General features: G+C 35.0%; 1 protein-coding gene across 7 annotated transcripts in view; it reads right to left on the bottom strand.

The window, feature by feature from the left end:
* Positions 1–518: 518 nt before the first annotated feature.
* Positions 519–16,169, bottom strand: part of LOC123393631 (lysine-specific demethylase 6A-like) — a 190,104-nt gene continuing 174,453 nt past the window's right edge. For 3 of the 7 annotated variants that reach the window (XM_045086224.1, XM_045086226.1, XM_045086223.1), the window contains exons 28-30: positions 5,505–5,631; positions 2,537–2,707; positions 520–1,475 (exon numbers count right to left, since the gene is read on the bottom strand). In XM_045086224.1, coding sequence (XP_044942159.1) covers positions 1,449–1,475; positions 2,537–2,707; positions 5,505–5,631 — 325 coding nt within the window. In that variant the 3' untranslated portion in view covers positions 520–1,448. Of the gene's footprint in view, positions 1,476–2,536; positions 2,708–5,504; positions 5,632–16,169 lie in introns of all 7 variants that reach the window. The other 4 variants (XM_045086227.1, XM_045086225.1, XM_045086231.1 and 1 more) reach the window with 4 other exon arrangements.

The raw sequence follows: 16,169 nt of genomic DNA on the forward strand, positions 1-16,169 counted from the left end.
TTAAGTTATTTGTTCATATGAAACAAAACCCTTCACAGAACTTCTTGAAATTGACTAGTGATACAGAATTTGAGTCTCTCTCCTCTTTCCTTCCTCAGCTATATTCAACAAATGGAAAGTATGGAATTTCAAAGTTATCTAGTTTTTAAAAATACGTCATTTAACGTATTTGTTCTCTGCAGCAGAAGCCCTCATCAGCCTGAATCTCTTTTCTGTAGTAAAAAAATGAAATAAAATTTATCAAACTTTATAATGTTTCCCTTAAAATCTCAAATTCACTATTTGTTTTCTAATATACATTTTGCCTGAAATATTGGCTATCACTACAATAACTTAATAAAACAGGCTGAAAGACATTTACTTTAAAAATAAGCGTATTTTGTAAGCCACTACACTTTACAGCAGGCAGCTCAGAAATGATCATAAATGTGAAAATTTCAAAATCTGTTTGATCTTTATACAATTATATATTTTAATTTCTATGTTATACACATGTGAATATATATGTATATATAAAATACATAGAATCAGATTTGAAAATGAACAAAAGCTAGGTCTTTACAGGAAGTCTTTTTTAAAACTCACACTGTGGAAAACCCTTTAAACATTAAACAATTTTAATAAAAGTTTCTGTACAATACTACACAGTTTTATTTACACTAGAAAATGTAAAAGGAGTACTGTTTAAAATTATAGAACTCCTTAATATTTAATGACAGGTAAATCTCAGGTAAAATTAAAAACATTCCATCACAAATATTTTCAAGCAATAAATATGTATTCATAAATAGTGTAAATCTGTGTCAGGATTAGAAACAAAAATCACAAATCTGAAGTTTATTCCTTATACTATGTGCAATCCATTATCTTTGTGTCTTTGCTATTAGGCTAGGAGTTTTTCTTAACATTTATTTTGGAAATTAGAAGTGTAATCACTATAGCCTCAAACAACAGATAAAAATATAAAATGATAAACAAAACAAAACAAAATAAAACCCCCAAAAGCTTTGTCATCTAATTTTTTACATAAAAAAAAGTTGATTAAAGATTTGAATTCATTAAACATCTTAACAAGTGACTGGCCAGCTATAACAGTAATTTTTCCTCACAAAAATTCTGAAAGGGAAAACTATAGAGGAAAACTAATTTAGCTTTCCAGAAATACAGAAATATAGAAAAAGGTTATCTTCAAGTCAGTAGTCTGACATTGCCACATACTGTCAGATATCATAAAACATGCCATTATGATTAGTTACAGCTGGATCAACTTTGTGAGAGTCCTGGAGTAGAGGCAGTGTTCTCCTACATCCAGTTGGTTGACACTCTATTCTTGGAAGGTTGCATAGACATAGCTTTTAATTAGCAGTCTTATGAACAGTTAGAAAACCAGTGGAGCAAGACTTTCCTGATGAGCAGAAAAGGTGTCATTTAATATTCATGGTCTAGTATCAAGAGGATGTTGGCAATGAAGGAGCCTAAAATTAAAAATAAGGTATGTTAACTGTTTTTGCATATTAATCCTTAATACGGTTCTTAGCTTAGGACTATCAACATACAGCCTATTGATGACATGAGTTAGAAAGCAACATCAAATCACCACAAAGTTCAACAGTATGCTAAATAGTACGCTCAGAGTTCTGAATTATTACCCCGTTTTTCTGGGGTTCAAAATTTAGTTAAAAAAAAAAAAACCCAAAATAAAAAACACAATGGAACATTCAGACCTATTTTTTTAGACTGCTGAAAGAGTAGTGTGGAAAATAATTTGAAAAGTCAAGTAAAATTTGGGTGGTGGCTTATGAACAATTCTCTGGTAGAGTACATATTTCACATATTTGTCATAATTTTTTTCTTTTTCAAGTAATTCTGAGAACAATTTAATTAAAAATATCTGAATCTAGATTTCAAAGTTTTGAAGAAAAGGCAGGGAAAAATGCCAACAGTTCATGACTAAATGTTTCCAATCCTACTGCCTCTCAAAGCCAGAAGTAAATGGTATCTCAACATGTCCTTGAAATCATAAAAATGGCATTTAAAATAATATGAATTTAGTTTTTCCACACCTTATATATCATTAAACCAAGAAACATAAATATTTCCAAGAGTTTAGCACATAAATAAGCAACAGGTTTTAAAAAAATGCAGTGACCTCTGAAAACATGAGTACATTAAAAAAATAATGATTTCCTTATAGAGCGTCCATACAGAATTAAGTAACCCATCTTTTATCAGTGAAATAAAATAACATAGACTATCACAATATTATAAAAGAAACAAATATTTTCAAATGTAATTATTGTGATTATTATTTAGGCCATTCTTACTGAAAAGAAAAAATAGTAATGTGTATTAACTGCATGTGGATAAAGGGCTTTAAAGTATAAGGAAAACACAAATATTTTCTTATTATGCAATATCTACTGAGCCAAGAGAAAATTTAAATATCTTATTAATTTATATTTATCAGATACCAAAAACAAACACTGCTGCTTCAAAAACCCAGCTAACTATGTACTCACATATTGAATTCACTTACTAATGTAAACTGGTCATAGACTTGTATCAGGTCCTCCATTTTGTATTGTTCTAGCACCACAAAATTATCCAGAGTTTCACTTGTTTTTTGTGCACAGTCTTGGCAATGTACTATGTAAGTCTTTTGAGAATTGCTTTCATTAGTGACAAAAAGAAGATCAAAAACCTCCACCTATTTTAATAAAAGAGAAAAAAAAAGCACTGAATGGAGAGTTGTATTGATTGCACCACTATAATGTGACCATGGAGTTCTACTTTACATGAAATTATGGACAGTGATTTTTGTAAATGGAAGTATGTTAAAAAAAAATTACACACCCTCATAGTTGTATGTTTGATATATCAGGTTTACTTGTACCACAAAAATGAGAGCCATAATATGTATTTAGAGACCGATCCAAGGGAATCAAATACTGATTAAAACTTGTAAAGTTTAATACTCAGTTAGATAAAGGTCACCTTATTTTTATTTTACCCAAAATATCAGTATAAGTAATCAGGTAAAAGTAATGATTCTTCTTACTTCTCTATAATAGCATCCATAGTGTTCTATTTATTTTTTTTCAAAATTATAATTTTTTTTATTATTATGTTCAAATAGCATCAGTACATCATTAGTTTTTGAATTAGTTCATTAGTTGTTCTGTGTTTAGATACTTCTCTCCTTTCACAGATTGGCTCCATAAAAGTAGTGACTATGTTTTATTCAAATTTGGACCTTAAGAGCATGTATCATAAATATTTAATGAAAGCTAATAATAAAAGGAAAAATAAAATCATTGAAATATACATATTCAGGGGTGCCTGGGTGGCTCAGTTGGCTGGGCAGCTGCTTTTAGCCTGGGTAGTGATCCTGGAGTCCCAGGACTGAGTCCCCTGTTGGGCTCTCTGCTCAGTAGGAAGTCCGCTTTTCCCTCTGACCTCTCCCCTCTCATGCTCCCTCATTCTCACTCCCTCAAATAAATGAATAAATAAAATCCTAAAAAAAAGGGAAAAGAAAAGAAAAGAAAAATATATATTCAGATTGTTTTCTTTTTTCCCCTAAAGTAGGCTGCACACCAAGCAGCGAGCTCAATGTGGGGCTTGAACTGAAGACCCAGAGTTCATGACCTGAGTTGAGAGCAACAGTTATGTGGTTAACTGACTAAAGCCAACCAAGTAACCCCATTAACTGGTTATTTTTAGCTGACTGATGAGTAACAAGTGGTCACTTGTAAGGCCTGTGTATTAAAGAAAATAAGTACAGGCAGCATATTCATGAGTATTATGCCAGAAGATAGTTAAGAACCTCTTTAATATAGAAACCATAATGATTTGTAAAGCTCCAGCAGAATTGGGGATAAAAGCTGCAACACTTCTGTTTCCAAATACTCTGAAGATTATATGTTTTTTTTTTTTTAAGATTTTATTTATTTATCTGTCAGAGAGAGAGGGAGAGCGAGCGAGCACAGGCAGAGAGGCAGGCAGAGGCAGAGGGAGAAGCAGGCTCCCTGCTGAGCAAGGAGCCCGATGTGGGACTTGATCCCAGGACGCTGGGATCATGACCTGAGCCAAAGGCAGCTGCTTAACCAACTGAGCCACCTAGGCATCCCTGAAGATTATATGTTTAACTGAAGTATGACACCTAACCTGAAAGAATCTGACAGATCTTTTAAGAACATATTTTGATGAGATTACTCAATATTAAAATAGCTAAAGGATATAGTCCGTTTACCCCGGTATCACACAATTTCAAGATTTAGTTCAGATTTTCAATTTCTTATCCAAGTGGGTCCTTTAACCACTGCTTGATTTTAGTGACAAAAACTTACCAACTAAAATCGTATTAGAACAGGACTGTTAGAATGTCAGTTTCTAAGGTGTTTTATTACTATTCATAAATAACATAATTTACGAAACTTAAAAATTTGGGATTCCTGAACTTGTCATCATTCCCCATGTGATCAACTACCCTCCTGACCTAAACACTTTTAAACTCCTTTCTTTTTATATTCCTAAAATGAAAGACTAGCTTAATTAAACCCTTGTTAAACCCTCAAGACCATTCCAATATTCTCCAAACTGACACCTTTGCCTTCTACCTGATTCTAATAAAACATACATCTCCACTTAGTGCCTTGCTTGAAACTTCTATGGCTTCAATGACATTATAGTTAAGATCAAATTTCTTAAACCCATCTCCTCTTACAGTCCTTAGGAGTCAAATTTTAAAACAGCCTGTAAATTCTAAACCAATAAGAACAATTATTTTCCATGTGGCACCTGAGTGGCTCAGTGTGTTGGGCCTCTGCCTTTGGCTCAGGTCATGATCCCAGGGTCCTGGGATCGAGCCCCATGTCAGGTTCTCTGCTCAGCAGGGAGCCTGCTTCCCTTCCTCTCTCTCTGCCTGCCTCTCTGCCTACTTGTGATTTCTGTCAAATAAATAAAATCTTAAAAAAAAAAAAAAGAGCAATTACTTTCTTCATTGTTTCTATAACAGTCCATACATGTCCAGCTTCATATTCATCACTTTTATATGCATCTTAATTTGTTATTTACATTCTGTCTCCAAGTAGAAGTAAGCTCCTCTCCAGGAAGTAACAAACTTTTATTTCTATACTTTATGGAAACCTCGGTCACAGGGAAAAATCAACAACTATATTAATAAATGGCATTATGACTGATATTTCTGGATCTACACTGAAATAGTTAAGTTTGCTGGCATATTGTATTGTAGATTATTGTTAGTATCTTGGATTATTGCTAAAAATCCAAGATAATTGTGAACTGGTAAGGAAATACTACAAGAATGCTTCTGTAGGTATTACTTCTGAATTAAGTTAAATGAAATATTATACTGTCAAATGAAAATTTAATATAATTGTTTATCAAAAAATGCATTATATAAAAGTATAGGTAAATCTGTAATTTAAAAGACACCCCCAAACTAGAGATTCTACAATAAAACAACTGTCAGCAAGAGCAGTTACCTCACAAATGCTACAATAATGTGCCGGTTCATCATTTGTCCGCCCATGCCATATAACTTCTTTTCCTGCTGTAATAAGAGCTTCTCTCAGTGTCTGACATTGCTTTAGAATTTTTAGAAGGCAGTACCTATTGTGGAGAAAATTATTTATGACAACATTTTAATATTGAATATTTGTAGTATATAAGATATACCATCTGTGTATAAATGAGTATCTTGATTCTACAGTTTATTGATGTGGTAGATTTCTTTTGTCAATTTTTCACATATAACATGCCTTAACACAATGGTAATACTAAAGCACAAAGAGTACCTGAATACAAAAATACAATGACCTTAATCTACAAAACACTCATCTCTTGTTCAAAAATATGATCTTAATTTTTGCTCTGATTTGGGTAAACAGAGAGAACTTGCCAAAGAAGTAAATTTATAATAGAATCAAGTTCTTCATCTCTGAAATCAGTCTGAATTCCATGCTGGAACTTCACCAAAGTAGAAAGCTGTAGATTTAGATATTAAAGAACATAAAATCAGCTTAAACTATAGTGCCAAAGGATAAAAAGAATATTATTGGTTCAAACTTTTTATAAGGGTATAAAAAGAAAGAAAGTATATGTGCATTTGGGGGTGGCAAAGGGAGGGAATTCCAAGGAGACTCCGAAGTGAGCATGGAACCTAACATAGGGTTTAATCAATCACATGACCCATGAGATCATGACATGAGCTGAAACAGTCAGAGGCTTAGTTGACTAAGCCACCTTGGTGCCCATATTTTAACAACCTTCTTAAAAAATACTTTGTACTTGGGGCGCCTGTGTGGCTCTGCTGGTTAAGTGGCTGCCTTTAGCTTGGGTCATGATCCCAGGATCCTGGGATTGAGCCACACATCAGGCTCCCTGCTTGGCAGAGAGCCTGCTTCTCCCTTTCCTTCTTTATGCCACTCTGCCAACTTGCGCTGTCAAATGAATAAATAAAATCTTAAAAAAAAACCCAATTTATACTTTTCTTACGTTCATACTTATAGTCAATTCTCATAAATAGTGATAATTTTTCTATCTTTTGCTATCATTGCTCAGAAATATCTGCTAACATTCCCATGAATTAAGTGCCTCAACTTCCCCTTTGAAGGCAGAGTTGTACTAGATGATCCATATGGTACACTTTAGCTCTCAAATTATTCTAAAAATCACAACTACCCATGATCAGTTTAATAAAAGTGATGTTAATAACTACATTTGTGAACAGTATAACCCATTGGGATAAGGTCCAAACCAACTGCAGTTAACAGACTGAACTGCTAATGACTTAGAATTTGGATCAGTTATTATAAATACTTAGGTAATTATTTGAAAGAATTGAATATTATCAATATCTAAAACTAACCTCTTTCAGTGTTTACAATGCTTCTACTCTTTCTTTCCCATTAAAGTGCAGGACTCATGAGAACAAAGGCTTTTTCTATTTTATTAAATGCAATAAGACTGCCTGGTACAGAGAAAATCCTTAATAAATACATGATTCTTAAGCGAGTAATTAAGTATTACAGTATGATAGGACCATCATATTTAATTTCTCTTAATTTCTATTTCTGTATCAGGTTAAAATTCTGTATCAAAACTTACACAAATAAGCCTGGGGTAAGATGATTTTAAGAATGTATTAAGTTATTAACTTCTTTAAAAACAAAATGAGCATAATAATTTCAAGTCTAAAACTGCATGAAAAATTCTTAAGTATCATAGAAACAGTAACACTTTCAGTTTACCTTTAGAAATTTTTCAAGTTAAAATAACTCTGAACAAAACTCTGCCTTATTAGATTTATATTTCAAAACAAGGAAAGCTTTGTGGTATATGTATGTATGTTGAAGAAAGTGCTAGAGGAGACAAAAAGTAAAAATCCAATTTGAAACACTATATACTAGATGTACAGCATTCACTGATGTCTTCGGCCTACTCCTCTCCAATGTGATTTCACTGCTGAAATAATGTCTGAAACCCTGTAAATTTTTACTTGCAGATGCAACAATGCTTATGAACTCTGCAATATGTCAGGTAGGAAAATAAAATGTCAGTAAGAGGAGCATTCATAAACACTTATTATCAGAGATTAGTTTACATACTTGCACTACTTAAGTCCAGTGCCAAGAGGCTTTATTATCAATCTCTTCAAAATGAGGAAAAAATGGAGCACAGAAAGACAAAATTTTCTTATGATGTTATCTTGTCTATGCGCTCTTTACTTTCTGCCTATGACTCTCCCTCACTTCTCTCTTACAAAAATGAGATTCTAAGAGCTAGGGAATCACATTTTGTTTCCTCAAATCCTTACCAGCACTATTAGGAAAATAGTATTATTCTTTAAGAATTCTACTTTTTACTTTAAAAATAAACTTTGATTTCCAAAGTACTGGCTATTTTGGCAACTGGATTATAGTTTTTACTATCTGACTTTATAGTTAGTTTCAAAGTCCCACATAAAAAGGCAGTCTAATATGAAGAGATACATACAGCCTGGTTTGCTAGGAGTGAACGAACAAGAAGGAGCAGTTCTCCTGCAATCACAAGTACAGAATTACCTGCCCAGAGAGCAGAATCTTAAGAACTGACACTAGGTTAACATCATCTATATAATGAATAACCAAATTGTGGTTACTTCCTGGTATGTTCTCTCCATCACTGAAATTTTTAGTCTTTCTAACTTTCAGAAAGCCATGGGAACATAGAATAAGGACAATAACATATAGGTAGAGGGACTTACAGGTTTAAAAAAAAAAAAATCAGTAAGAATCTAATTGTAGAGGCACCTGGATGGCTGAGTTGGTTAAGCATCTGTTTTCAGCTCAGATCATAATCCCAGGGTCCTGGGATTGAGCCTGAGTGGTACTTCTCCCTCTCCCTCTGCTGCTCGCTCTCAGACAAACAAACAAACAAACAAACAAACAAACAAAAAAAAAAAAATATATATATATATATATATATATATATATCTAACTTTAAAAAGGGGGCAGTGAGCATAAATAGAAAAAAAAGATATTTAAGAAAAGATCTCAAGAAAGATAAAAATTAACAATCAAGACTTTAAAAACTGTATTGGCACTCTCTAGGTATTAATGTGAAGAGAACTTTTCAATATATAGAATGGTTAAAAAATATCAGCTGATTATTGCTTCTTGCTTGGTTTTAATAAATTTATATTATGAATTCAATTTGAAAAATAGGAACAAGTAAGAAATGAAATAGACATACTGTGGTCCTTAATACCAGAACAGAAACACCTAAAAAAAATCCCAAACAAACCAAAAAAACCAGAGAACTGAGGCATAAAGTCACAAACTACAGTAAACACTTTTGGAATGTTCGACTTTGAAAAGAATAGGAAAAAAGGGAGAAGATGGAAAATGGCTTTGATGACTTATTGAATTTAGGAAAATGATAAAAAATAACCTCAGAAACTAAAAAAGCAGCATCCTGATTTTTGTGAACTGACTTATTTCAGGGCACAGACTTTGTTTTTGTTTTTTGGATAAAAGACTACATAAAGGGACACCTGGGTGGCTCAGTGGGTTAAGCCTCTGCCTTCAGCTCAGGTCATGATTTCAGGGTCCTGGGATCAAGGCCTGCATTGGGCTCTCTGCTCAGCGGAAAACCTGCTCCCCCAACTCTCTGCCTACTTGTGATATCTATCAAATAAATAAGTAAAACTTCAAAAAAAAATTACTCAATAAATAAAGTATGTATCATTTGACACAATATACTAAATTCTTAAATTCAGTTAAAATAATTTACTATTGCTAAGCTGAACTTCAGTTTCTAAGTTTGAAAATTCTTTTGGCATGACTACCAAATCAAACATAATGGATAGATGAGGCTCAAGAAAACGCAAAAAGTCTTATCAATATGCAGAGAATACAGCTCCAAGTAACATATTTCAAGTATCTTAAAAGACCAATCACAAAATACACAGAGTGAAGAGCTCTCTTAACTTCCAATAAATTATTTAAAACTAAAACCAAAAGGAAGGCAACTTCACTTTGGAAAATACATTTAAAAAGTTAAGAATAAACACCTCATAACTTTATTTTAAGCTTTAAAGTGCACATATAATAACATCTAATGACACACTAACGAATTAAAAGTACGTCAGAGAATTATAGTTAGTTATCCAAGGACGATATACACTCAATTTAAACAATTCCAATCTTGAATAGTGAAAAATCACAACAGTATGTATCTATTGGTGTGATACCAATGTGAAAGCACATTATTTATATTTCTTTTAAAAAAATATTTGGGGAGCAGTCAAAATGGCAGAGGAGTAGCAGGCTGAGATGACATCAGGTTGAAAGAGTTCAGTTAGTTATCAAACCATTCCGAACACCTATAAATCCAATAGGAGATGGAAGAGAAGAAAAGCAGCTGTTCTAGGAATGGAAAATCGACCACTTTCCGAGAGGTAGGATGACAGGGAAGTGAAGCGACGGTAAAAAAAGACCACAGGGGTAGGGGCCAGCTACCAGTAAGCTACAGAGCAACAGAGCACAAAATCAGAACTTTTAAAAGTCTGCACCACTGAGGGGCATCACTCCAGAGGCTAAGTGGAGGTGGAGCTCTCTCATGGGGACAGTGTGGTCTCAGGTCCTGTGGGGTCACAGAAGGATCGGGGGTGTCTGAGTGTAGCACACCTTGCAGGTATTAGAGCAGGGAAGCCGGCTACAGAGATGGAGCCAAGGAGTGAGCTCTCAGTTTGTGGTTACCTTAATCTGTGATCTGTGGCACAGTGAAGCAAATGCATTTTGAGCAGGGACTCCACAAGGGGCAGATCTGGGGAGAACCCCCTGGAAGAGCAGAGTGGTAGCAATCTTCTGGGTATATAGACTCCAAACGGGGCTGTGTGCCAGAGACAGAAACGCTCAGTCACAGGCCCTGTGAGCTTAGAGCGTAGCCGGAGACCAGGGAGACTGGGGATTGAGCACTTTTCTCTGAGGGTGAACTGAGGAGTGGGACTCAAGCTCTCAGCTCATGAGACTGGGAGCCCACCATTTCCATTCCCGTCCACCCTGGAAACCACTCAGGGAACAAAAGCTCCCTAGAGTACCTGAACGATTACTTAGCCCCTGGCAAGGGCAGTGCAATTTCGCCTCTGGCAAAGACACTTGAGAATCAAGGCCACAGGCCCCTCCCTCAGATCAGTAAGAATATCCAGAAAAGACCAAGGAGAACAGCAGAAAACAGCGGAATTCTGGAGGAGGGGAAAGCAAGCAAAGCATGGAATTCATGGTTTTCTCCCCATGATTCTTTAGTCTTGCGAAAGTTAGATTTTTAAAAATTTTGTATTTTTCTTATTTTAGTTTTTAAACTTTTATTCTTTTTCTCTTTTAACATTTTAAAGTGGTTTATCATAACACTTTTCTTAAAAATAAATCTTCATTATTATACTCCTATTTTATCTTTCATTGTATTTAACTTTATTTTTTGTATACATATAAGGTTTTTTCCTTCTAAAAAATTTTGGGATACAACTTCTTCTAACAGATCAAAAGGGCTTTCTTTGTTCTAGTCTCCAGCCTGAGCAAATTCTCTCCATGTTCTTATTCTTTCTTTTCCCAACAACTTATCATATCAATTCCTTTTTAGAAAATTTTAAATATTTTCATCTTTACAGTCATATTCCATTCCTTCATCGTGTTTACTCTTATTTTTGCATATATATATGTGTGTGTGTGTGTGTAGTTTTTCTTTCTTTAAAATTTTGGGAGACAATTTCTTCTAAGAGACCGAAATACACCCCAAATCAAGTGGATGGCTCTGTTCTATTAAGCAGTCTAATATGCATGTATGTATGTATGTATGTATGGTGTGAGTGTGTGTGTGTGTGTATATATATATATACATATATATATATATATTTCTTTTTTTTTTTTTTTTTTTAAAGATTTTTTATTTATTTATTTGACAGAGAGAGATCACAAGTAGGCAGAGAGGCAGGCAGAGAGAGGAGAGGAGGAAGCAGGCTCCCTGCTGAGCAGAGAGCCTGATGCGGGACTCGATCCCAGGACCCTGAGATCATGACCTGAGCCGAAGGCAGCGGCTTAACCCACTGAGCCACCCAGGCGCCCCTATATTTCTTTTTAAATAAAAAAAAACACACTTTTTTTTTTTTTTTTAAACTTTTTACCACCCTTCTTCTCCCAATTTGGGGTCTCTTCTGATTTGGTTAACAAATATTTCTCTGAGGTCTTTGCCATCCTTTTAGTATTTTATTCTCTTGTTCACATAGATATTTTAAAAATATTTTATTTATTTATTGACAGACATAAGATCACAAGTAGGCAGAGAGGCAGGCAGAGAGAGAGGGGGAGGCAGGTTCCCTGCCAAGCAGAGAGCCTGATGTGGGGCTCAATGCCAGGACCCTGGGATCATGACCGGAGCTGAAGTCAGAGGCTTAAACCACTGAACCACCCCAGGTGCCCCTCGTTCATATATTCTTATCTGGATAAAATGACAAGGTGAAAAAACCACACACACAAAAAGAACAAGATGTAGTACCAAGGGCTAGGGACCTAATCAATATGGATATTCTAGAGTTCAGAATGGTAATTCTCAAGGTGCTAGCAGGGCTTGAAAAAGGCATGGAAGATATTAGAGGAAACCCTGTCTAGAGAAGTAAAAGTCCTTTCTGGTGAAATAAAAGAACTAAAACCTGAAAATAAAAATAGTAAAATAATAAATTGAAATAAAAGAACTAAAACCAAGCTGGAATAAAAAAAGCTATTAATGCAGTGCAATAAAAAAAAAAAAAATGGAGGCTCTTACTGCTAAGATAAATGAAGCAGAAGACAGAATTAGTGATATAGAAGACCAAATGACAGAGAATAAAGAGGCTGAGCAAAAGAGAGACAACTACTGGACCATGAGAGGAGAATTCAAGAGATAAGTGATACCATATGATGAAACAATATTAGAATAACTGGGATCCAGAAGAAGGAGTGAGAGGGGCAGAAGGTATCTTGGAGAGAATTATTATAGAGAATTTCCCTAATATGGTAAAGGGAACAAACATCAAAATCCAGGAGGCAAAGAGAACACCCCTCAAAATCAGTAAGAAGAGATTCATATCCTGTCATCTAATAGTAAAACTTACATGTCTTAGTGACAAAGAGAAAATCCTGAAAGCAGTCTGGGACAAAAAGTCTGTAACATACAATGGTAAAAATATTGGACTGGAAGCAGACTTATCCACAGAGACCTGGCAGGCCAGAAAGAACTGGCATGATATATTCAGAGCATTCAATAGAAAAACATGCAGCCAAGAATACTATATCCAATTAGGCTAACACTTAAAATACAAGGAAAGATAAAAAGATTCCAGGACAAACAAAAACTAAAAGAATTTGTAAACAACAAACCAGCTCTACAGGAAATATTGAAAGGGATCCTCTAAGCAAAAAGAGAGCCTAAAAGTAGTAGACCAGAAAGGAACAGAGACAATATACAGTAAATGTCACATTATAGGCAATACAATGGCACTAAATTCATATCTCTCAATAGTTTACTCTGAATGTAAATGGGCTAAATGCCCCAATGAAAAGACACATAGTATCAGAAGGGATAAAAAAGCAAAAAGCCCATCAATATGCTGTTTATAAGAAATTCATTTTAGACCCAAAGACACCTCCAGATTTAATAAAGTGAGGGAGTGGAAAACAATTTACCATGCTAATGGACATCAGAAGAAAGCTGGGGTGGCAATCCTTATATCAGATAAATTAGATTTTAAGCCCAAGACTACAATAAGATACGAGGAAGGACACTATATCATACTCAAAGGGCCTGCACAACAAGATCTAATAATTTTAAATATCTATGCCCCTAACACGGGAGCAGCCAACTATATAAACCACTTAATAACAAAATCAAAGAAACACATCAACAATTAATACAATAATAGTAGGATACTTTAACACTCCCCCCACCCTGCCCGCTCACTGATATGGACAGATCATCCAAGCAAAAGACCAGCGAGGAAACAAAGGCTTTAAATGATTCATTGGACCAGATGAGCATCACAGATATACTCAGAACATTCCATCCCAAAACAACAGAATACACATTCTTCTCTAGTGCTCATGGAACATTCTCGAGAATAGATCACATCCCTGGGTCACAAATGAGGTCTCAGCTGGTACCAAAAGACTGGGATCACTCCCTGCATATTTTCAGACCACAATGCTCTGAAGATAGATCTCAATCACAAGAGCAAATTTGGAAAGAACTCAAATTCATGGAGGCTAAAGAGCATCCTACAAAAGAATGAATGGGTCAACCAGGAAATTAAAGAATTGAAAAAAATCATGAAAGCGAATGAGAATGAAAACACGACTATTCAACATCTTCGGGATGTAGCAAAGGCAGTCTTGAGGAAAGTACATAGCCACACAAGCCTTTCTCAAGAAACAAGAAAGGTCTCAAGTACACAACCTAACCCTACACCTAAAGGAGCTGGAGAAAGAACAGCAAAGAAAGCCTAACCCAGCAGGAGAAGAGAAATAAAGAGCAGAGCACAAATCAATGAAATAGAAACCAAACAAACAAAAAAATAGAACAACTCCCGGGCCTGGATGGCTCAGTGGGTTAAGCCTCTGCCTTCTGCTCGGGTCGTGATCTCAGGGTCCTGGGATTGAGTCCCAAATCAGGCTCTCTGATTAGCAGGGAGCCTGCTTCTTCCTCTCTCTCTCTCTGCCTGCATCTCTGCCTACTTCTAACCTCTCTCTGTCAAATAAATAAATACAATCTTTAAAAAAAAAAAAAACCTCTCAATGAAACTAGGAGTTGGTTCTTTGAAAGAATTAATAAGATTGATAACCCTGTGGCCATACTTATCAAAAATAAAAGAGAAAGGAGCCAAATTAATAAAATCATGAATTAAAAAAGGAGAGATCACAACCAACACCAAAGAAATACAAACAATTATAAGAACATATTATGAGCAACAATATGCCAGCAAATTTGACAAGAAAAGTGATGCATTCCTGGAGACATATTAAAGTATCACAACTGAACCAGGAAGAAATAGAAAACCTGAACAGAACAGTAAGGAGGTATGAGCAGTCATCAAAAATCTCCCAACAGGGGCGCCTGGGTGGCTCAGTGGTTAAGCCTCTGCCTTTGGCTCAGGTCATGATCGCAGGGTCCTGGGATCGAGTCCCACATCCGGCTCTCTGCTCAGCAGGGAGCCTGCTTCCTCCTCTCTCTCTGCCTGCCTCTCTGTCTACTTGTAATCTCTCTCTGTCAAATAAATAAATAAAATCTTAAAAAAAAAAAAAAATCTCCCAACAAACAAGAGTCCAGGGCCAGACAGATTCCAAGGGGATTCTACCAAACAGTTAAAGAAGAATTAATTCCTATTCTCCTGAAACTGTTCCAAAGAAGAGTAGTGGAAGGAAAAATTCCAACCTCATTTTATGAGGCCATCATTACCTTGATCCTAAAACCAGACAAAGACCCCATTTAAAGGGAATTACAGACGAATATCCTTGATGAACACAGATGTGCTCACTGTGTCAAACAAATCTTAAAAAAAAACCCAAACCTTGCAAATTTGGTATTTTTTACTTCCAAATTAAAAATTCTTCTCATTAGCAGCTGCTGCTACTGAAATTTTTAGCCAAATGTTTCTATGTTCTTCAACTATTATAAATGAGCAAAGAAAGCTTAAGCAGAAAGACACAAGAGCTTTTAGTTTCAGTCTGATTCCACAAGAAATGTGATTAATTTGTAACATAAAAGGTGTATGAAATAAAGTCCTATAGCTAATTTAAGTTCAAAGAGAAATTAAAAGACTTCAATTATTGCAATGTATCTTCAGTATTCAGGATAGAATCTTCTAAGTTCCCTGCATCCTAAAATGACAGATAAAAATCAACATAACAAATATACCCACTACCCATCGTTTTCCTTGTTGCCATTTGAGGAGATAATATTGAGAATATGAAGTACAATATGAGTAAAAATTGGGGTCTTCTGGGTGAAATGCTAAACTATAGAAATCTAAAAACACACTAAATGGTAATTCAGACAAATGTCTTTCTAGAATAAAATGTATGGATACTAAACTTGAAGAAACTACAGAGAAATATCAAGCATGTTATAGACTACTTTAAGAAAGAATAGAGGGGCATCTGGGTGGCTCAGTCAGTTAAATCCGACTTTGGCTCAGGTCTTGATCTCAGGGACCTAGGACAGGCTCCCTGCTTGTAGGGCAGTTCTCTTAAGCTATGTCTATCAAATAAGTGAAATTAAATGAATCATATCTTGTAAGCACCTTGCAAAAGTGCCCAATCATCAAGCTGGTTCACAGTAAATAAGAATTAAAGAATAAAAAAAATCTCTAGACAATCAGTACAAGAAGTGGAGTCAAAGGTCAAATTTTGATTTTCTTTTTGACTAATGTACTTAAGTTCACTGTATTTAACTATGAGCCAACTATGAAGATCTAAAATGCAGTACACCACCACCCCTTCTCTGGATTCAGGAACAAGGAGAGTGCCAATTAAACATCAGTTTAATCTCACAGTTTGTAAGCATCTTTCTACATATTTTCCATTGTACTTATCACTAGTTGCTTTTGTGTCCTTTAAAAATTGGGAACAGCTTTATGTTTC

Source organism: Mustela putorius, unplaced genomic scaffold (genome assembly GCF_011764305.1).
Source record: "Mustela putorius furo isolate JIRA1106 unplaced genomic scaffold, ASM1176430v1.1 tig00000910_pilon_pilon_pilon, whole genome shotgun sequence".
Classification (NCBI taxonomy): Eukaryota; Metazoa; Chordata; class Mammalia; order Carnivora; family Mustelidae; genus Mustela; species Mustela putorius.